Source organism: Nicotiana tabacum, chromosome 14, assembly GCF_000715075.1.
Source record: "Nicotiana tabacum cultivar K326 chromosome 14, ASM71507v2, whole genome shotgun sequence".
Classification (NCBI taxonomy): domain Eukaryota; kingdom Viridiplantae; phylum Streptophyta; class Magnoliopsida; order Solanales; family Solanaceae; genus Nicotiana; species Nicotiana tabacum.
In genome coordinates, this window is record NC_134093.1 from 19,491,793 (window position 1) to 19,515,456 (window position 23,664).

At 35.7% G+C, this 23,664-nt stretch overlaps 1 protein-coding gene across 3 annotated transcripts; it reads right to left on the reverse strand.

Annotated features, from left to right (window-relative positions):
- Positions 1-1,689: 1,689 nt before the first annotated feature.
- Positions 1,690-10,615, reverse strand: LOC107831101 (putative inactive histone-lysine N-methyltransferase SUVR2). Of its 3 annotated transcripts, XM_016658829.2 has the most exons (10): positions 10,531-10,615; positions 7,729-7,981; positions 7,260-7,506; positions 6,927-7,175; positions 4,794-5,941; positions 4,185-4,447; positions 3,092-3,158; positions 2,942-2,992; positions 2,700-2,796; positions 1,690-1,920 (listed from the first exon to the last, which is right to left on the reverse strand). In XM_016658829.2, the coding sequence occupies exons 2-10, from the start codon at positions 7,915-7,917 to the stop codon at positions 1,907-1,909; spliced, it is 2,325 nt and encodes a 774-aa protein (XP_016514315.2). In that variant the 5' UTR covers positions 7,918-7,981; positions 10,531-10,615; the 3' UTR covers positions 1,690-1,906. The 3 variants fall into 3 exon arrangements, with proteins under 3 accessions (XP_016514315.2, XP_016514314.2, XP_075085490.1); XM_016658828.2 differs by having other exon boundaries at positions 6,927-7,506; XM_075229389.1 differs by having other exon boundaries at positions 6,927-7,506; positions 7,729-10,390; positions 10,531-10,602.
- Between the last annotated feature and the right edge of the window lie 13,049 nt (positions 10,616-23,664).

A 23,664-nucleotide genomic window follows, 5' to 3' on the forward strand; every position in this document is an offset into this window, starting at 1 on the left:
TACCAAACAGTCAATAAAAAATAATACCAAGATAACTAATCTCAATATAATTAATTTCAGCATAACTAATCTCAACGTAACTTGTCTTCATACAAAACAACCCCTTAAAGATTTAAAACAATAAAAGGATTCTTCAAAAGTTTAACCAATAGTGTAATTCTGTGAAGTTAACTGGAAGCTTTATATAGTTTTAACAAATTACAAGGACTTTCTTAGTCATTAGTGAAACTTCATTTTCAAGATTATAAATTTGAGGAAATAGCCAGAAGCCAACAACACATCATTCACTTTACATCCTATGACCATTCTGAGACTCACTTAGTGCTAAAGAAACATCAATGGCAGAAGCTTTTGTTTCCTTTCTCATTGAGAGGGTTGAAGGAGTATTGAAATTAAACAAAGGGAAGCTCTTATGTGGTGCTAAAAAATGTGTGAAAGATCTTCAATCAGAGCTCATAAAAATGAGGCTATTTCTTAAAGATGCCGAAGAGAAACAAATGGAAAACAAAAAGATAAGTCAAATGGTTGATAATATTCGAAGGGTTGCCTTCAAGATTGATGATAAAGTTGAAGAATATGCATTTGAGGTTGCGAAAAGCCGGAAAATTTGGATCAAAGGAGTAATGGCATACTATAAACGTGTGTTTTATGGTAGGGAAAAGAAGTTTCAGTTGGAAATGGAAGAATTTAAAGGTAAGGTGAAAGGTTTCACAAGGAGTTTACAACTTCATGGTGTGAAGAAGATAATGCATGAAAAAGATTGCGGTAAAATCGTTGACTTAGGTAAATGGGAAGAAATTACTATGGTTAAGAAAATGGAGAGTAATTTTGAAGGTTATATTGGTATGGAGAGTATCTATGTGTTTGACAAGGATATGGTAATGCAGAAGGCAAAGGTGAAGGATCAACATTTTGAAAGAATTTAGAGTTTGCATGTTGCAGAATGTTATTATTTATTTAACCACTTGTTGCATAGTACGTAGTAATTTCTTGACTATATTTTGATGTTGCATTGTAAGACTATTTAGTTATTGACTGATGGTATTTAAACAGAAGATTTTCTTATTTGTGTAATTTACTATGGTAATTTTAATTGCATTAGAGAAAATTAGTGGTACTTGCAAAGCTACTGTGAACAAAATTAAGGATCAAACTTGAAAGGATGGAAGGATTGACAAGAAAGATCACAAAGCAAATAGAGTGTGATTTTGAGACATTAATCATAATATGCAAGAAGGGGAGCCTTAGAGCTAACACTAAAGTTGTCTCTGTTTGACCTATACGTCATGTGTTCAAGCTGTGAAAGCAGTCACTGATACTTGCATTAAGGTTTAGGGTAGACTGTCTACATTACATCTCGAGAACCTTGGAGCAACGGTAAAGTTATCTCCGTATGACCTATAGGTCACAGGTTCAAGCCGTGAAAGCAATCACAGAATCACTAATGCTGGCATTATTGTAGGTTGTTTGTACACCCCTTGGGAGGTGTGGTCCTTCACCGGACCCTGCGTAAACGCGAGATGCCTTGTGCATCGAACTGCCCTTTTTTTTTATTCCTAATAACTAGACTGACACTAGCAACTTGAAAATGGCATTTCAATTTTAATTTTCATGACTTTGCGAAAATGCAACTTATTGTTGCAGATGCAGAGGATTAAGACGTAATATACTGAATGCATGAAACAATCAACCAGAAAAAAACTTGCTTTTCCAGCATACTTATATGCAATTTTACCAAACGTAACATCAGCATTCTTTTTTTCATTGTTAACATCAGCAGTTCTTTTCAAAAAAAAAAAAAAAAAAACTAGTGCTTCTTGATTTCTTTTTCACCACTAATGCTTCTTGATTTACCTATATCTATGTGAGTTTTCGATGCGGTCAGAGAAGGAATCTTCATCAGGATCTACTTCCTAGCTCCTGCAAATAAAGATATATGATTAGATATAAAGATCAAATGAAGCTGTTCAGATCAGCAAGCTATTTGAAGCGAAACACATGCATTAATAGTTTCCATTACTACAGCTCCTAATAAACATTTTGATGCTCTAAAGGCATCATAGGTAGAACTGTAACAGAAGCAATATACTAGTTTAAAAAAAAATAAAGCAGTCCGGTGCACTAAGCTCCCGCTATGCGGTGGGTCTGGGAAAAGACCGGACCACAAGGGTCTATTGTACGCAACCTTACCCTTCATTTTTGCAAGAGGCTGTTTTCACGGCTCGAACCCGTGACCTCCTGGTCACATGGCAGCAACTTTACTAGTTACGCCAAGGCCCCCCTTCCAATGGCAGCAACTTTACTAGTTACGCCAAGGCCCCCCTTCCAATGGCAGCAACTTTACCAGTTACGCCAAGGCCCCCCTTCCAATATACTAGTTAAACAGTTTCATATATAAAGGGCGGGAAGAGATGCAAATATAAGAGGAGAAAAAGATAGAGAAGGAAGCAACTAAAATGGTATATATGAAGCCAATTGCATCTTCAATGAGAATATAGCCAGGGAACACCCAAGTATTATTGAGGTTTTCAATATATTTAAGTGAGTACTTGTGTGGGTGTATTTAATGCACTTCTGGCACGTAGTAATGGGTATCATAAAGCTCTAGAGAAGTACTGAGGTCAATATGCACATGAAAATAGGAGGCAGATTTCACTGCTGGGCTTGTATAAGAAAGAGGAGTAAAAAGATGAACTGACTCTTCAAGGACTTGATGTCTCGACAAAGTTCGCTTCCACAGCAACACTTGAACGCTTTCACTGGATGACTATGATCAGTGAAGTCAATACCATAATCCTGCAATGTTTCATATTTATAATGATTCTTCCCGAGTCCAAGTCAACAACTAGTTAAAAAGATAAATTACACTTATTTTTGACTTGTGTACATTAAAATGAGAAAGTTCTAAAGTCATAGTGTTCAAAATAGATGGTGGCATTACCCAAGTTAACTCTTCTAAAGCATTAACTTTCCTCGTAGTGAAAAAAGCAACCTGCAGTGACATGAAAAAAGATTTGATGTGGATTTTCCACGGATTTCTAAATAACAGAGGGATACTTCAAAAGGCTGCGAAAACAAAGATAACAAATACATGGTAGTAGTGATGATCCGGAGTCTCTACTTCAACTGGGATCTCCACCAAGTTAGCATCATAACATCTGACCAAGATAAAATTACAATGCGGTTTAGTTTCAGTCTACATTGGGAAGAGAAAAAGAAGCTACAAACTTTTCTTCAATGTAAACAAAAATTAAAAGCAAAGAATGAGCTATTGATTGCACAACCAAGAAGAATAATGGAAACTTCTAATGATGCTCCACTGGTGGTTCATTCCATGCCAAATTTACTTTATAGAGAAAGCCATACGAACAAAAAAACAATTGACTGATATACCTCTACATGCCAGATATAATATTGCATCTAGTGTTTACCTACTACTTTTCTTTTCAAATTTGTGGACCAAAGTAATAGAAACAAAGAACAGACCCCGCTGAAAGAGTGAGGGTGAAAATATTAATTCCAAGAATCTAAGAGACCAAGGGTACCATTTAAGTGCTGTGAGAGGAATTATTTTCAAAGTGAGACACAGAAGGAGACAGACTGCAAAGAGTAAAATACTTTATGAAGTTAAGCCACACATTCAGATGGAGAAAGTGGGGGCAAAGCAGTAAAGAGATGCAGGGAAGAATAGAGAAGTGATGCTGAAGAAGTAAATCTGATTACATTGTTATCTTTAATGCATGATACTGTACACATTCTCATGAGCAGGGGCGGATTTAGGGGGGCGGAAGGGGTTCACCCGAACCTCCTTCGCCGAAAAATTACACTGTATATATAAGGCAAAATCTGTTTTTTACCTCTATATATTAAGTTTTAAACCCCCTTGACACAACCCAAAAGTGTAGCTTAGTGGTCAAGGGGGTTCAAAATCTTTGAAAGGTCATAGGTTCTCAATTCCCACTAGCTACGATTGTTTTTTTCTTGAACCCCCTTCGCGGAGATCCTGCCTCCGCCACTACTCATGAGATACAGTACTTAAATCAAAAAGTCATAATCATAACTGTTTCTTAAATAGGTAACAGCTGGTGGACATGAATATTATCTACTTTGCTTTAAAAGTGTACAAACCACCTATCACCCGAAGGGCAACTACAAAGAGTGAAGGACGAGAACTGGAGACTAACCTATGATTAATGAACCTTGCAACATTGCCATAAGAAGTAGCATCCAAACAAAGTGCCTCTTCATCCTTCAGGACACCTTCCGAACCCCAGTCTGCATCTAGCAAAACTGGGTATGTGTGTCTCTCATCAGCGGTTTGCGTGTTTCGCTCATACAACTCCATGTTGGTCACTATTTCTCCTACATATTCACAGACAAAAGCACCTCTAGACAAATCCTCCAGTGTCCTGAGCCCCCACCCTTTTCCATGAGCTGTCATAAACACCTGATATGCAGGATAAGAATGTGTCAAGCAATTTCTTAATAGTCTAGGTTTCTATAAAAGTATACAACATGCACAAAACCATTTCTTTTTCTTTTTTGATAAATCAGACAAGTATGATTTATATCGCACCAAGATGGAAAAAAACAATATGTATAATATAGGTTTGTAGTTCAAACCACAATCATCTATCATGCTTTCCCAAACCAAGAATTTATATGACATAAAAGTCATTTCTAATACCCCTAACATCATTCTCACTATTAGTGAAACAATCTCCTCTTTCTTAGGTTCCAAATGAGCCAAAGTGGTCGAACCTGAAACCCTTGGTTTGCAATATTTTTCTAACCTGCAATGACACTGCTATTCCTCGCTGAACAACACGATTTCCACATCCCCTGCTGCAGCCACATTTATGCCAGCACTCTTTGATAAATTTCCTCACCAAATGACCCTTGCACACGCCAGACATGCTATTGTTCTTAGACCTTTCAAGGGGACAGTCTTGACAATATACTAAACCATGCTTTTGGGGTTCACGGTTCATTGAGATGCAATTCTCGAGAAACTTTTCCTTGAGCAAACCACCTGATGTGTAGGCAAATTCACCCCCTGTTTCACCAGCACAAGCACAAGGTATATCTAGAGACAAACAATCCTCGCTGCAGTGTGAACAACAGTTGTCATCTGATATACGAGCAAGAAGAAACTTCACATATGCATTTTGGAAAATAATGTTCTTAGGTATGTACTTAAAGACATGCAAGATCTCATGGCTGAATTCATTGATCAACGAAATTCTATGCTCCTCTTGACCATTGGTGATGTCTTCAAAATAATAAGCAGAACCAGGAAGACCAGGAGACGAGTCTTTTTTCTGAACAACCACCGAATTGTTCATCGTTGAAGGCGCAGGGAGTTTAAGAACCTTCTTGGTTTTATCCTTTTCAGCACCATAAATCTTAGTACCATTAAAATTCACCATATAGCACACTATATCCCTATTTCCTGAAGCTGGAAATTTTGGAATTTGAGGTGAGACTTTGATAAGATTCGACAATTTGAATGAGCCATTGCTAATGTCTGGAGCAAAGTGCAATTCATGATTAGCAGCATCATATCTCACACCAACTGGATGTTGTTTCTGAGACTCTATCCCAGCTAATGGCTCATTTGCTGCCTTAGCCTTGGTGCCAGCTGTCAGATAGCATTCACACAGATTTTCCATCAGCCTCAATAGAGAGAAACCAGGTTGAGAAATTCTATAAGACTTTATATACTTTCCCTCCATCCGCTTCAGGACTGCATCTAAACTTGGTGGACGAAAATCGGATGAGGAACATGGCTTATAGACAAAGAAGATCTTCACCTCCCCCTTCTGAGAGGAAGCAATATCTTGTTGTGATGAACTTGTCACGCCTTTTTCATTTCCTTCCGTATCCAAATGTTCAGAGTTGAGAAACTCCAAGTCTTGTCTTTCAAATGTTCTTGAGCCATCTTCAGATAATTGACAGGAAGGAGCTATTTGTCAAAATTCAAGTCCAAAGAATATGAGAGAATAAAGCTTCTACATTATAGATAACATTCACATTTTGGTAAGACTGGAATTTGACAACAAAACTAAGAGGAAGGGAATGCAAATAAAATGATTCCAATTTCAGAAGTACGATTTACCAATTGACATATTTTCCCATGTGGTTTTACCCAGAAAGACAATTCACGACCCCATCAGATGCAACAAATACCGATGTTCCTTATTCACATCCCTTTTTTCTTTTCATCAAACAATATCAAAAGTTGGACCTACTATGAGCAGAAACTAAAAGAGTTACTGAAAGCCATAAGAATCTCCACGTTGCTATCTTGTATAAAATCAATTTAAGATTAAGACCCCGAAAGCTAGGAGAAGAAATTCCGAATCAGCCTTAATCAACTTCAAAACAAACAGACAAGAGATAGCTTTCCAGCTCAATGAAGAGTAAAAGACGTAGCCTTTCCGATAACAAGTGTTTATAAAAATGTGATTTCACATATTCGTTTCGTTCAAAGACAATTACTAGAACAAGACCAAATTCATTGAACTTGCCCTCAGAAAATTGGTAGCTTTGGAACTTCATAAGAAGGAATGTACATCAGTGGAGAAAGTTGCAACATAGCAGTTTGACTATGCTGTCTTTCTTTGGCTTTCAGATTCCACATTAACTTCTAAAATAAAGTTGTTGACATTAGCAAGTTAACCCCTCTCTGTTTATTCCTTTTAGTCAATCATTTCATTATTCATATTCCGATTTAGTACGAAATCACCAAAACAAGCATACATGACGACAAGAGAAACTTCAAAAAGAAAAAGCCATCAAGAGAATATCAACTGAATGGATATCCAAACTCGAAATAAGGAACAATCCATTCAAAATTTCAAACCATGTGCGGAAGAGAGACAGACGGATCTTATTATAGTAAACTCTAAATATCGAAGAAATACCTGAAGGAGCAACAGCAAGAGGAACATCAGAATCTGGCAGGTTATCAGAAAATGGCACTTTTAGAGGCATAGTATCACTAAGGTCGTACTCAACAAGAGCACCTTTGTTGGATGCATCAGAAGAACCTACAACATTTGGCTCTTCCCGGCAATCAAAACGCAGTCTTCTTTTAGGTACCAGAGCAGGATATGAAAGAGATGTATCACCCTTTTCCTTTATAGTTAAATGAGATGACGGATTACAAGGTCCTTCCATGTTATCACCAGAGAACACTACCATGTCATTAGGCAGCGTTGAAACAGGAGAAGATTCTGAAAAACTCTGTTTCTTACCTTTGCCCTGATAATCTTTCAAGAGAAAAGGCTTCAGTTCAACATCCTCAGTTTCATAAGATTCAGTGGTGAACCCAGCCATCTTCTGCTTGCTGGGAGATTGCAACTCTAAAGTACATGTGTCAGCACTAGGACTGGGATCATGTTTAGCAAGTGAGGAATGATTTAATTGAGAGCAGAACCTAGATTTTTTCAGTGGTGGTTCATTTTCTTCGGGCTCATCTTCCAACAAGGATTTCTGCCTTTCCTGATCATCAGTGAAACTATAATCAATTCACCACATGCATTGTCATCGGAAATTGAAAGGAAAGATGTGAAGATGAATGATCCGTGTTCATTGTGTGCATGATATCAAGATAGACACAAATATTACCATGCATAATCTATATAAAGGATTAACACATTGCAAAGGGTATCATGTGATGATAACGGAAATAAGCACTGAAGCTTAAGTAATCATAGGGAGCACCTTTGACTCCTCGCTGTCTATAAGAGACTCCAAAAGAGCAGAATAATTCTCATCTTCAATAAGCTTCCAGTTTTTGTTGTACAGATTCAGAAGGTTCCTCAATACTGGCTTCACAATTTCTTCAGTATAGCCAAAGACCTGCATTGCCTCACAGGCCCTTTTCACTTTTGAATTCGACTTTGGCGCCATCTTATATTACCAATGCAGAACTTGAAGGAGCTCAATGAGGTTGAGGTACTGCAGTAGCTACTTCCTTTCAATGCAAAAATAGGGTTAAAACATTAATTTTTGATAAGGAAGAGCAAAAACACTACATCTGCATTATAACCACAAACAAGAAAACACAGAAACACCATCTGAATTTTACCAATATAATCACTGGAAGAACATTAAACTTAAGAATACTAACTTACTAGATGACATTCCAAGTTGAACGGTATCCAGTACAAATCTATGAGGACATTTTTTTAAGAAGCTCATAGGTGTAAAATATAGGTCTTATCAAATGCTGCTACATCAATTAAAAAAAAATACCGTATGACATTGTTAAGCATCAAGCCAATACTTCATCATGTCCAGAAATTCCTAATAGAGCTCAGTCTGAAACAGTAGAAAAGACTCGAATGCACAATAGTCACTTCATCAACCAAAATACAATTAATGCAGTGGGAGAATTATTTCCCACATTTCACCGAGTCATGTTTCATCACTGACATCTTCACTATTACTATTTCTTTGTTATCAGTAAACATGTTCTCTATAGCCAAAAGGAAATGACAGAGGAATGGGGATCATAAGTAGATCCTACTTGTCGAACTTTGTTCTATCAGACCTCTTCCTACCACTAACCAAAAAGAGCTTTTTAATCACAATATGACAATATTAATATTGCTGAGAACACCCATTTGTCACAAGAAAAGATGATGATGGGTGTTTTAGGACACAATATCGAGAGAAAGAAATTAAAAATCTACAAGGAATTGACCAAATTAGTCCCATGACAGTTGCATGGTTCCACAGAGCAATAGAACATTTAATTCAACAGAAACTAAGTCCCACTTCAGTTGTGTCACAAATACACTCGCCGAAATGTTATTCTTTAAACAAATACCACCTGCCCCTGCCCACACATGATTACTATGCTTTAAGTGAATTAAGACCCTCTTCAACCAGTAAAAACAAATTTGAGGTTCTCTTTAACTGCAACTTTGCTTCCAAAACTCCTTTTACTACTACCTCACATCCCAAAAGGCCAAAACGAACAGGGGATTTGGAGGGCAAAGGTCAACATATCTTATTTCTGTTAAAATTTGGACATTCATTTTTTTAACATATTTGGAAAGTACAATTAAGAAATACATAAATCACACATTGCAACAGCTAAAGAATGTTTTAAAATATTTTTTAAAAAAAAAGAATTGCTCACCAAATAGTAAGTGTTAAAAACATACAATTAAGCAAATAAAAATATACTCTCTCTAATGATTTAAGCTTTCATATAATTGATAACACATTTGCACCCAAGGGTGCCGCCTATTAATCAATGAAGTGGATTGAGAATCATGAGATCTCAGATTCAAAACTTAGCGGAGGTAAGAAACACTAGGTGATTTCTTCTCATTTGTCCAAGCCTTGGTGGAGAAAATTATCCGACACCTGTGCCGGTGGGAAATAGCAGGTATCTCGTAGAATTAGTTGAAGTGCGTAGCAACGAAAAAAATGATCACAAACTATAATATGGTATCAGAACCAGCAGAAGACTCCCACCCATTATCAAAAAGAATTCACATGTGCTTGACCGAGGCTCGCACTTAAAGGGTGTGTCAAAGACATAAATTAAGTAAATAACAATACCCTCTCTCTCTCTAACTGCTTAAATAAGACCTTCTTCCCAACATTCACCATTTGTCTAAGGGGTTGATAGACAGAGTTATCCCATACTCATGTTTGTGAGATATAGCAAATACCTCGTGGAATAGGTAAGGTGCAAGCAAACTAGCCGGAAACCACCAGAAGGAAAAAGAAAAAAAAAGAGATGGACAGAGAACGGCATTATCAGCATCTGATTGCACTCCCAGGCAAATTTATTAGCCTTAAACAAGCTCAGTAAGAATACCAAAAAATTATAAATAGAGGAAATTCTTCTGTTATTTTATGAATATTTGGCAAAAAACAAAAAACAAAAATAGAAATAAACCTTCAGTGCACGTATGAAACAAAACCACTGTGATTTCACCAAATCATAGAAGGAATCCCCCAATTTAACAGATGCAACATAAAATAAAAATTATCAAAAACAAATAACCAACGCCGTAGCATAGGAAAATTGGAATCAGGTGTTATAAGAATAAAAAATACAAATAACGTAATAACACACCAAAATGTGGAACAGAGCAGATTCCAAATGAGACAGCCAAAATTTCTTTTTCCCAAAACATAATAAAATAACACAGCATAAATGTTCTTACTTCTGGGCTTTTATAAGCTTTGAAACTACAAGAAAAAAAATACATTTAAAAAGGAAAACATTATATTTTTTCATGCATGAAACCATTTTAACTATCCAATATCAATGGGTTATATCCCAATATGAATCACTCAAGAGGATCATCCTTCTGAAACCCCAATGCAGCACTAACCCACTAGGGTTTTCGTTAAAATTCTGCGAAAAATCCAAAAAACAAAAAGAAAAAAATTGAAAAAATTGTTCATGTTACCTTAAACTTGATTTTCAAAAAAAAAAAAAAAAACTTTTGTGGACCATACTTTGAATGAACAGTAAAAATGGATAAATTAAAATACCTTTTACTTAAGCACCAAGAAACCTGTTCGACTCCTTTCTCTAGCTCAACGTTCTTCAAACAGGGGTGAGCCAACACTGTTAAATACCAAATGAGAATTTATCCTTTACAAGTTAGAGTCACATCATTTAATCATAGTTAAGTAACCAGAGTTAGGTGATAAATATATAAAACACATATCTTATATTTATTGGTCTAATATAAATATTTATTTTGGAGCATGGTAACAAAATATAAAAAAAATATGCCATTTAATTATGATTAAATAACTATAGATAAATATAATAAATATAATAAAAAAACGCATATCATATATTCATTCATTCAATATAATATCTATTTGAGATCATAGTTACAAAACTAAGAATACTACTGGGACATATTTTTGACGATCAATTGTACGTGCACTAACCTTTTCATTCCAGCAGTGACTCTTTGGCACTCCCAATTCCAAAATAAAACAAAATAACCAATCCAGTAGTACGTTTTTAAGGATTCATTTTTATTTATGTAATTATTAAAAATGATTAAGTTATATGCTGACACTATTAAAATTAACTAATCGATCATATTACCTAAAAGTTTTATTACGCAAAATTGTTTATGATACTGTGAATTGGTTAATGATAAAACTTATCAACATTTGTAGTTTACATTAATCCAACGAATAATTGACATCTCTTTTTTACATATATATATATATATATATATATATATATATATATATATATATATATATATATATTCATCACTTAATTATAGTTTATTAGTAATATAGGGTTGACTCATTTTTATACTTAATCATACTAAATTGATGTGGTTCAGTAAACAACAATTATGAGTAAATATTTTTATTGCTTTAATAATAAATCATGCAGCTTGGCACTTACTATTATAAATTATATTATTGTTGTATATAACTTAAATTATTTAAGAAAATTGTGCTTCCCTCCATAAAAGATCAAGACATACATACCTCTAAATGATCTCAAATATTATACATACAGGCATTTATTTTTGGGTAAATATACAGGCCTTCTTTCTTTAAGTTTTTGTGTAACAAATGTATGATTCAACTATTAGGGAAATATTAGATTTTCCCATATCTCTTCATTCCTTTTTGGGAAATCAGTCTTAATTCCTTAAAACAAACAGAGCCTTAATTGTTTCTTTTCCTCATCACAGTACACTGCCTCACCAGCTTTTCCAAAGGTATCGCTGCAAAATACTCATAATACGGCAACTAACGAAAGTATATTCATTTTTTTTATTTTATTTTTCTCCTCCATCTTCCTATTAGCTTATAGGGTGAAAACCAAATAGATCCTTAAAAGATGGAGTATATTCCGCAATATTTACAAAACTTAATTTAGGTGTTTCTATTAGTTTAATTAACATGCAATTTTTATTAAACAAGTGCTTTTTAATTATCAAATGCAATCAATTCACTTCACGGTGATTACATAGAAAATACTAACAATGTCAATGCAGAAATAAACAGAGGGTTTCAATTAAAGGTTGAAATTTCCAGCATGATCAGCACAAAGAAGTTTGTAGGTTTAAGTTTAACATTGATATTCAGTATGTGATTTTATATGAGTTCCAAGAACAAGTGTAAGAAATCATATCAATGCAGTGATTTATCAATATGGTCTAACACTGAAAATCATCAATATTGTCTATACTGTGAATGTAACATCACACATGCAACACCAATATATGCGTGTGAGAGAGAGGCAGGCAACTCTAATTTCCATTGGCATTTTGCCTTCTTATTAAATCTATTTATCTTCCTTTATGTATAGTCTTTTTTTCGTGTTTCTCGCCATTTTACTTTATAATTTAAACTCAAATTCTTTGAATTAGCTATTTCTTTTTGTCATATTTGATTTGTGTGTCTTGTTTTTTTAAACTAAGAAATCGTTGAGGCAAGTATCGCAAGGTTCAAAACTTGATGAATAATGGGTTCACTCCTTTATCATTTTTCACTTAACCATATATTTGTATATGGGAGAGCTCAATACCATGGCGTGTGGCTAATCTACACGTCATACTTTGCACTCGCACCACTAGATCAAAGTCATATAGGTTTTTTATGTCTCATTACTATAAGAAACTTATGAAAGAAGTTTAAGAGTCTTCTAACGTTGTTTAGATTCAAGCCACTTATTCCGTCAAGCCCACTACCCCACGAACATACTATTTAACTAGCTTTATTCACATTTAGTAAATAAATGACGTATTCACTATCTTTAATGTTCATTGTTATTGTCGTCTTATCTAAATTGAGATTCTGTAAAATTTGATTGAGAATGTCAAAGATGGATGGATGGCTCAAGGGAAGCTAGTAAAACCTTGATTTAGGCCCTCGAACTTTTGAAGCTTTTAACATTTTTAGTAGTAGATTTTATGATTTTATTTTAGTTTAGACAATATTAAAAATTGCAGAAAAAATTTAAAAAGTGCAAAAGTTTTGTAGAAAAGAAAGAAAGAAACAAAGATTGTCTACTCTTTAACAATAAATATATTTAAAATTAAAATTAAACTACTGTTAAGAAACTAAGTTCAAGGTAACAATACAAAACAATAAAATAGACAAGAGATATAGAGGGGAAAGAGATGAGAGATTCTTATCCTCTATTTATAGTATAAGGTATACAAAAGAATACCATAAACATGGCATGAAGTATTTGGGATCATGTAGGAAGATCATGGGGGAGATTTGGAGGTATGAGAGTTACAATCATAAGTATTGGAGTAGTGAGAGTTATTGGAGATAATGGAGAAGAGTAGTGGGTGTTATTCATTTAGGAGTTATGGATATCCATCATAATCTAATATTTCATAACATTCCCCCTTAGATGTCCATAGATAATGTACTTCGTTAAAACCTTACTAGGAAAAAACCCTGTGGGAAAAAAATTCTAGTGAAGGAAAAAGAGTACACATATCATGTAATACGTATTATTTATTGCCTCATTAAAAAACCTTGTCAGCAAAGCCCAGTGGGATAAAACCTTAGCTAAAGAAAAATGAGTGCAGCGCGTGTTATACTCCCTCTGACAAAAATATCACTTGATATCTCAGAGATGATGAATTCCGATCTTGTACAACAACTTCTCAATTGCTGAGGTCGGCAATGCCTTGTGAAGAACTTTGTCAAATTATCGCTTAAATAAATCTATTGAACATCGATCATGTCTGAAATAGAACTTTGGTGAAATATGCTCTATTTTGTCTCCTTCGATAGTCCTTCTTTCAATTGAGCTATGCATGCAGTATCATCTTCAATGCAATTTGATTCTTGTTGAATATCATAATATAGCAGTACCCTCACATGCAAATAGATTGTCTGAAAAACGAACTTTAAAAAAACGCATGCATTTGCAAACCAATAAAATCTTGACAGTATTTGTTAGAATAAACAAATCGATATCAAGGATTCATTTTGCAATATAACACTAATGTTATTTCAATATCTCCACATAGGAGTAAAACTATATATTGCAAACATGACACAAAAACAAATCATGTACGACATGAATGTTCTAATCCACATAAGGATTTACTGGAATTTTATTTAATAAATTTCTTGGGAACCTTAATATGCTTCAGAACAATTTAAATCCTTTAAGAATTTTTATTATACGCATATCAAGTTTTTCATGTATTGCCAAATTAAAACCTAAAAACTATTTCATCCACCACAGGAGAACATATCTCCATAAAACCAATGCCAAGATATTTACAAAACATATTGTGCCACAAGTCGTATTTATGTCTATCGACTTGATTTTTCTGTCACGACCAAAAATTTAGCCTGTCGTGATGGCGCCTAACGTGGTACTAGATAAGTCGACATTTCGAAATGATTCCAACACTTTTAAATGAAAATTAAAATAATGCAGGTTTAAATTCATCCAACTCTCAAAAACTGGGTAAAAAGTCAAAACCAATATAAAAATTCCCAACATTAGGGTGTCACTGAGTACATGAGTGTCTAAACATCACAAATCTGGGAGTATTGTCTATAATAGTCTGAAACGAAATACATAAATCGAAAAGATAGGGAAAGAGGATGCAAGGTCTGCGAAACACCGGGCAGCTACCTTGAAATCTCCAAACGATCAACTGTGCAAAGGAATCAACACCCACCGTGTCCGGAAATACCTGGATTTGTACATGAAGTACAGGGTGTAGCGTGAGTACAACCAACTCAGTAAGTAACAAGACTAAATAAAGGACTGAAAGTAGTGACGAGCTTCACGGTTATAGTTCAATTATAGTAATTTCAACATAGGAAGGTAGGCATGCTTTCAAGTTCGACAATTTAGGCCACAACAGTTAATCCATGTCAAGTTCAAGCGAAACAGAATATAATATCTCTCATAAATTACAAGGCGGTGATATATGACAGTAGAAGTGCAACATAAATGAAAGTCAAATGCATCATCTCAGAGCAACAATCAATCAGTTCTCCCATTCACTCCAACCTCACAATCACTCATTCCTCTCAATCGCCTAGCACTCAGCACTCGGCACTCAGTAGGTACTTGCGCTCACCGGGGATGTGTACAGACTCTGGAAGGGCTCCTTCAACCCAAGCACTATAACAAGCCAATCATGGCATAAATCAATAAAACATAATGCAACGTGCAGCCCTATCTCATAAATATCCTCACAATCAGGCCCTCGGCCTCACTCAGTCATCAACCTCTCCAGTCTCTCGGGCTCTCAAAAATCATGATAATCAGCCCAAACAGCAATGATATAATGTATTAATAATGAACAATAGAGGCTGAGATGTAATATGCAAGTAAAACTGTGACTGAGTATAAAATATTAATTTAACAGATAATTCAACATGTAGACGACCTCTTTGGGTCCCTACAATATCAATACATGGTCTAAACATGATTTGCAGTTAAATTTCTATAACACATGGAGAGTATTCGGATAACAACAGGCTATTCAACTTCATAGTTCTACAGAATTGACCAAGTCACAATTCTTACGGTGTACGCCCACACGCCCGTCACCTAGCATGTGTGACACCTTAAAACCAAACACATGACACAAAATACAGGGTTTCATACCCTCAGAACCAAATTTAGAACTATTAATTACCTCACGCCATGCCAATCTCTACTCCAACACACTTTTGCCTCGCAAAACGGCCTCTGAATGCCTCGAATCTAGCCACAAACAATTCGATACAATCAACATAGGCTAACAGAATCAACTCCATAAGAAAATACTAAATTATTAATAAAAAGTCAAAAATCGACTCAAAAGCGGGCCCCCGATCCCACATCTCGAAATCCGTTAAAAGTCACAAAACCCTTAAACTTATTCAACCACGAGTCCAACCATACAAAATTTATCAAAATCTGACACCAAATCGTCACCCAAATCCCCAAATCAAACGCTCTAAATTCCTAGCCTCAAACTCCCAATTTACACCTTAAATACACACAAACTAGGTGAGAAATTCAAAGGGGAAATAAGATTATTGATCAAAAATGAGCACAAGGGACTTACCTCAAGAAACCCCTCGAAAGTCCTCTCAAGAATCGCCCAAACCCGAGCTTGAAATGTTTAAAATGTTTAAAATGGTGAAAAATCTCGGAACCCTCGTATATAAGACACTGCCCAGGCTTTTCGCATCTGCGGCCAAATAACTGCACCTGCGGAACCGCTTTTGCGATAAAATCCTCTGTTTTTGCGTAAATCACTTAAACTCTCAGGGCACGCACCTGCACTCTAAGTTCCGCACCTGCGAAAGCGCTTTTGCGGCTCGTGATCCGCTTCTGCGGAAACAACCTTCGCCTCTCTACTCTGCATCTGAGGAGCCTTGCTCGCACCTGCGGGATCGTAGATGCGGATTTCCCTTCGCACCTACGTCCATCCCCAGGCCAGCCCCAGCTCCGTACCTGCGCAACCCCAGCCTCACATGCGACATCACATCTGCGGCCAACCTATCGCAGGTGTGATCACACCAGAAGAGTCCCAGCTATAGCAGCTTTTCAAACTCAAATTTTGATCCGAAAACCATCTGAAATCAACTCGAGGCCCCCGGGACCTCAACCAAACATACCAAAAAGTCATAAAACATGATACGAACTTAGTCGAACTCTCAAATCATATCAAACAACATTAAAACATGAATCGCACCCCAATTCAAGCATATTGAAACTAAGGAATTCCAACTTCTACAAACGACTCTGAAACATATCAAATAACGTCTGATTGACCTCAAATTTTGCAAACAAGTCACAAATGACACCACGGACCTACTCCAACTTTCGGAATTAGAATCCAAACCCGATATTAAAAATTCCACTCCCGGTCAAACTTTTCAAAAAATCCAATTTTCGCCATTTCACGCCTAATTCAACTACGAACCTCCAAATCACAATCCAGACATGCTCCTAAGTCCAAAATCACCCAACGGAGCTAGTGCAACCATCAAAATTCTATTCCGGAGTCGTTTACACATAAGTCAATATTCGGTCAACCATTTCAACTTAAGCTTTCAACTGAAGACTAAGTGTCTCAATTCATTCCAAAATCTCTCCAAGCCCGAACCAACTACCCCGGCAAGTCACATAACAGCTAAAAGCATAAAAGGAGCAGTAAATGGGGGAACAAGGCTACAACTCTCAAAACGATCGGCCAGGTCGTTACATTTTTATTTCACTTTTAGGTGAAGTCAATTTTCATTGCGTATTTTTCATTTGGCCAATCATTTATCTGTCCAAATTTTATGACATATTTGAGCTCAAGATCCCCGTCAATATTAATAATATTGAGTGCTACATTATATCAACAATATAGTTAATGATCATTTTACATCGGTTCCATCATCACACAATAAAGACATAGCTTATTGAGATCTGCTTATCTCATTATTTTCAGGTACCTGAGCCTCTCCCGTGAGGTCTTATAAAGTGTTTGTCGTGGCGCTCTTCTAGAGCACTTGCCTCCTTATTATGAAAGCTTGATCATTTACTCCTCTCCTTCTTCAAGGAGTTTTATCTTTGGAACAGATTAGTTTATTATGCTTCATGCGTGCCATAGACTTTGTCCATCATGAACTTTATACTATTTGGAGCATTAGAAGCAGAAACGTAACATTTAGCTTTGGGTTAGAAAATGCCTCTGAAAATATTTTACAAATGAATTATCACTTGAAATTAAAGTTCACATTTTCTTGTACGAGGATCTAGATGTACTCTTAATAATTTATTTTACGTATCACTTTTTCAGTTGTCCATTTTCTCCCCCTAATATTGGGATCACTAACACATATCTCCAATCTTCTTTGGGGACCCATATTTGTGCATTTTGGCTGAACAATTAAATCATATAGCACATTCATATTTCTAGATGGAAATTATTTGGTTCCTGACCCTGTAGCAATTGTGATAGGGAGAATTTATCATAACTTGTTGGCTAGATGCGTACGAGTGTTGTTGTATATTAAATAATATACCTCATACCAAATTTCGTTTTGGAAGTTTTGTTCTCATAACCAATAGTTTAGCTATAATTGGAGGCATACAATTTCTGCTAACCCAAATTAGATTTAATCCAGCATTATTAAGATAAATCATCATAATTTATATTATGGAGCTGTACTCTAATAATTTGAGCAATCAGCCTTGCAAAATTCAAATTGAAAGTTGATAACAAACGCACATGTGACCATATAAGAGATGCATCTGTTAAAATCATATAATAGTAAACGGTCCACATAGCAGGTGACTGAATCCAATATATATCACCTTTTATTCGTTCCAGAAATTAAGGAATTTAATGCCAACCTTAGCTGGTATATCATGAGAATAAGCAGCACAAGAGAATTCTTGAAGAACCTTCTATTTCTTCAATATATGCCAATGCGAATTCTCAATCAATTTTTCTGCATCATAATTGAACCGGAATGGCCAACCGGTCATGCCAACTAATATTTGTTTCAGTAAACCTCTAGTTTACTTGTGGCATGTGATTCCATCATCATGATTATACTTGTGTAGTACAAATAGAAGGAAAATAGGGTAACCTTTTATATTTATCCGGTATGATTATAGTAATATAAAGATATTCAATCTTCTTTTCATTTATAGTATCAATATGTCAACCACTTTGGCTAATATATTTGAAACTCAAAAATTTTCTTTTGAGACTTACTACAATATCAATATCATGAACAATTTTATTCTTCCGGGTAGTAACAAATTAGCTCTTCCAAAGCTCTTAATTGATTTTGTACTACAAGACTTATTTCTCACCATCCATATGGTGAATGTCTCCTTCACGACGAAAATCATATCATAATAATTATCATGGTCAAAATCATTATAAGCAAAATTATTTATTGCTTTAAGTTTTCCTTTAATAACTTTTTATAAAGAGTGACAATATATTTTTGGCGTACCACATGTACGCAACCAATGACATATCCATGTAACCACACAGTAATATGCATTATCTTTCTTTCTCTCAAACATCCCTTAGAGATGAGTTGTAGTATTTATCCAACCATGCATAAGCGCATTCTTATGCATAATTTTTATCACATATATATTTCTACATTCACTTTAAGGAATGAGTCTGCATTTACAAATCTTATCACAAGTCACATTTTCAAGGAATAGACTATAATCATGCGAACGTGCCTCGTATTAACATACCACATTGATACATATTTCGAAGGGGAGTCTTAGCGTAATTGGTAACATTGTTGCCATGTGACCAGGAGGTCATGGGTTCGAGCCGAGGAAACAGCCTCTTGCAGAAATGTAGGGTAAGGCTGCATACAATAGATCCTTGTGGTATGGCCCTTCCCCGGACCCCACGCATAGCGGGAGCTTAGTGCACCGGGATGCCTTTTTGTATTAATACATATTTCCTTCACCTTGGAATGATTATTTTGAGAACCCTCATTGTTCTCTTTTTTACAATTACCATAATGATGACTATTATTATTTTGATCTTTAGCATGCCTACGTCCATTGGTCAACCACTTATCTTCATTTAGACTTATTATGCATTGCTATCACATTCACTTCAAGAATGGAACAAATCAAGAGGGACAATTTTCATGCTTTTTCATGAAAAATACATTTTCTTTAGTTATCATTATATCATCAATATGGTGCATTGAGACTCAAACTCAATGTCTAATCCATATAAAGGCATGTAAGGCTATAATATGTTGGGACTCGAACCCGATGTCTTACTCTCGTGGTGCGTCAGGACTTGAACCTACCGTATTACCCTCAGTTAATGGCATAATAAGCCAAAGTGGACTCACCCTTGAGCCAAAGTGGACTCACCTTCAAACATTATTCAATGATATCAATCACAAATGATAGAAAACATTAACCCACCTTTCGGGAGTACGTTTGCAAGTCTTAACAATCAGAAAAGGTCTCCAAGTTGTAAAGATCCCGAAATCTAAAGAAGTCAAGAATAATTGCACAAAATAATTAATGATATATAGAGCAATATATGTTACCTGCATAAAAAATGCATACTATCTTAATCTCTCAGTATTGGATAAGTTATTGAGCTACCGGTTCCTAGTTACTAATATCTTCAATTCCAGAAAAGAGTTACTCTCCAAATTCCATTAGCGTGGGCAATAACATTTTATATGAATCATCAACTCATTAGCATATCATAATGTCAATTTTAACATTGTAGACTCGCCTTGCGCTAATGGTTGTATTCCACTTAGTAGCATACTATTTTGGTTCCTTGTGTGTGCATATCTATAGTTTATTTATTTATTCATGGTGAGAACCCTATCGTATCTTGATGTTCAATAAGTGCTAACTTAATAGTCTGAAGAATGGATTGACCTAATCTTTAGACTGGTTGATGATGTCTGGTATTCTATCATTATTAACGGTGCTAGAAAAGGCTTTTTCACCTCTTCTCAGGGGCTCAAACAAGGGAATCCTTTATCCCCATCTCTTTTCATTATTGGAGCAGAAATTTTATCCAGATCTCTCAATAGTCTCATTGGTATGACCAACTTCACTCCTTTTACTATAGACTGTAGAGGCCCCATTATTAACCACTTAGCTTATGCCGATGATATTGTTATCTTTAGTGGAGGGGACAATAAAACCATTAAACTTATCAAGAAGGTGATTAGGAGGTATGAGAATGCGCCAGGCTAGAAAGTTAATGATGCAAAAAGTTTTTTCATCACTACCCCTAACACCTCAGCTAGCATGATCAACAAGATCAGAAATGCTTCAGGCTTTATGGATAAAAGCTTCTCTTTCAACTACCTGGGGTGTCCTATTTATCAAGGAAGAAAAAATACTACTTTGTTCGATGGTATATTGTCTAATATTGTGAAGAGGCTTAATGCTTGGCAGGAAAAAATGCTCTTCTATGGGGGCAAACTTATTCTTATTAAACATGTTTTACAATCTCTTCCCATATATACTTTATCTGCTTTGAAACCCTCCCCCCCTAAAAGTGTGCCCAAACTCATGGAGAAGCATTTTGCTAATTTTCTTCTGGGGTACTTCCGAAGGAAAAAATAACTATCACTGGAGTGCCTGGAAAAACCTTTATTTACCTAAAGAGGAAGGTGGTGTGGGTATCAGAAGGATGGAAGATATTACTGAATCCCTTAACATTAAAAGATGGTGGAGGTTTAGAACCCAACCCTCTCTTTGGGCTACCTTCCTTAGGAATAAATATTGTAAGAGAGCTCATGTTGTGGCCAAAATTCCTATCTCCTCTGACTCTCACGCCTGGAAAAGTATGATGAAGATTAAGAGGAAGGTTGAGCCTAACATCATCTGGAAAATTCAAGCAGGAAACTCGAGTTTCTGGTGGGACAACTGCACAGGCTATGGGACTTTGGCCATGGCTGTTTAGGATCAAAGAAAATCTGCTAAAGTTCAAGTCAAGCATTATATTTGCAACGGGACATGGAATAATATAAAGCTGAATGATACCCTTCCTTCCCATATTGTTGACACTATCTCTAAGATCACAGTGGGTAATAGTAGCACTGATGATTTTCTAATTTGGAATATCTCTGAAAATGGTTTGTTCTCCAATAACTCTGCATGGCACTTTATTAGAGCTCCTAGGCAAAAAAATGATTTCATCAGTAAGGTTTGGCATAATTCTATCCCTTTTAAATGCTCTTTCTTAACTTGGAGGATTTTTAAGAAAAGACTTCCTTTTGACGACACTATTAGAAAATTAGGTATTAACATTGTTTCTAGATGTTTTTGCTGTAACCATGCACAGATTGAGACCATGCAGCATGTGTTCAATGGAAGTAATGTAGCACAGTTCATATGGAATGAAATAGGCAAACCCTTGGGAATGAAGCATCAACTCGAACCTATTACTGGAACCTTCAAGAGATAGTGGGAGGCTAAAACCTCCAACACAATACACAAACAGATCGTGCAGATTGTGCCTACTATCATATGCTGGAAAATTTGGAAGCAATGGACCTCATGTAGATATGGCAACAAGAACAAGTTCAACCACAACGCTATGAAGTACCAAGGAGTCTGGATTATAAAGCAGGAAATTGCGAAGGTGATTCCTGGTATTGATAGCAAGGTTCAGTGGCCTTCTTACTGTGATAAGATAGAGAGACTCAAGCCGGCTCAAACATGGAAGCAAGTTAGATGGCAAACCCCCTCGGCAGATACTATCAAGGTCAATACCGATGGGAGCTTTATCAAAGAAACTGGCGTAACAGGTATTGGGGGTATTGTGAGAAATAATAATGGTGACTTAATTATGGCTTTCTCAGTCAATGTACACAGTAATAGTAACAATATGACTGAAGCTCTTGCAGCTGAGTTTGGAGTGAAATGGTGTAGCCACCATGGGCTCACTAATTTTGTTCTTGAACTTGACTCTCTGATCATTGCAAATATGTTGACAAAGAAAGAGGCCAACAACCTTAAGATTAAGCAGATTGTGGACAGCACCATCAACTCCATAAATGATGCTAATGTCTGCGTGCAACACTGTCTTAGAGAGGCTAATCAAGTAGTTGATTGTCTGGCTAAACTTGCAGCTACTTCCAATCAGGCCAAGATTTTCCAGAACTTCTAACAACTCCCACGCATGGTTAAAAGTGTATTCCTTCTTGATAAATGGCAGCTGCCCACAATAAGAACAAAGTATGAAAAATCTAATTTCTTTGTTAGCTAGAGTTGTATATTGTGTTTGGAGTGAGGACCTGTTTCCCAGTCCTCCTTCAATTTTTTAGGTGATAACATCACCCCTGTTGTATTAAAAAAAAGTGCCTAACTTAATACAAAAGATGGTTAATTTACCCATATCGTAAAGCATTTTCCATCTGTATATCACCAAGCAACTAAGACAACAGTTTAGAAGGACGATAGCATTATATAAAGGACCAATATTTAATTACTATATATATTAGGTATGCGTACCTCATCTAAATAGTATTTCAAACATATGTATACCTTTATGTACAGGCTTTTTCCCACACAGAGACGTGAACCTATTTTACTTTCTATACAATACGAAGCAAACTGAACATTGATATGGCATACGAAAACCTAGGTTTTCATTGGCTCAACCAAATTGATTCAAGGTTTTCGATTTTTCATAGTTCCATCATGAAATGGGTTATCTTCTCACTTTGGTTAGAGGTCGTGCTGATAACGTGTTAAGAAACTAAGCTCAGGGTAACAATACAAAATAATAAAATAGATAAGAGATATAAAGGGAAAAGAGAGGAGAAATTCGTATTTCTTCCATATTCAAGTGTGTACAATATCACTTCACATCCTCTATTTATAGTATTACATAGAGGTATACAAAAGAGTACCATAAACATGGCATTAAGTATTTGAGATCATGTAGGAAGATCATGGGGGAGATTATGGAGGTATGGTAGTTACAATCATAAGTATTGGATTAGTGAGAGTTATGGAGATAATGGAGAAGAGTAGTGGGTGTTATTCATTTTGGACTTATGGACATTCATCATAATCTAATGTTTCATAACAACTACTCAAATCTTCATATTAGTGAATACTTTTTACTACAATATTAAAGGTAATATATTGTACCTACATGCTAACATCTTATTAATTTAAAT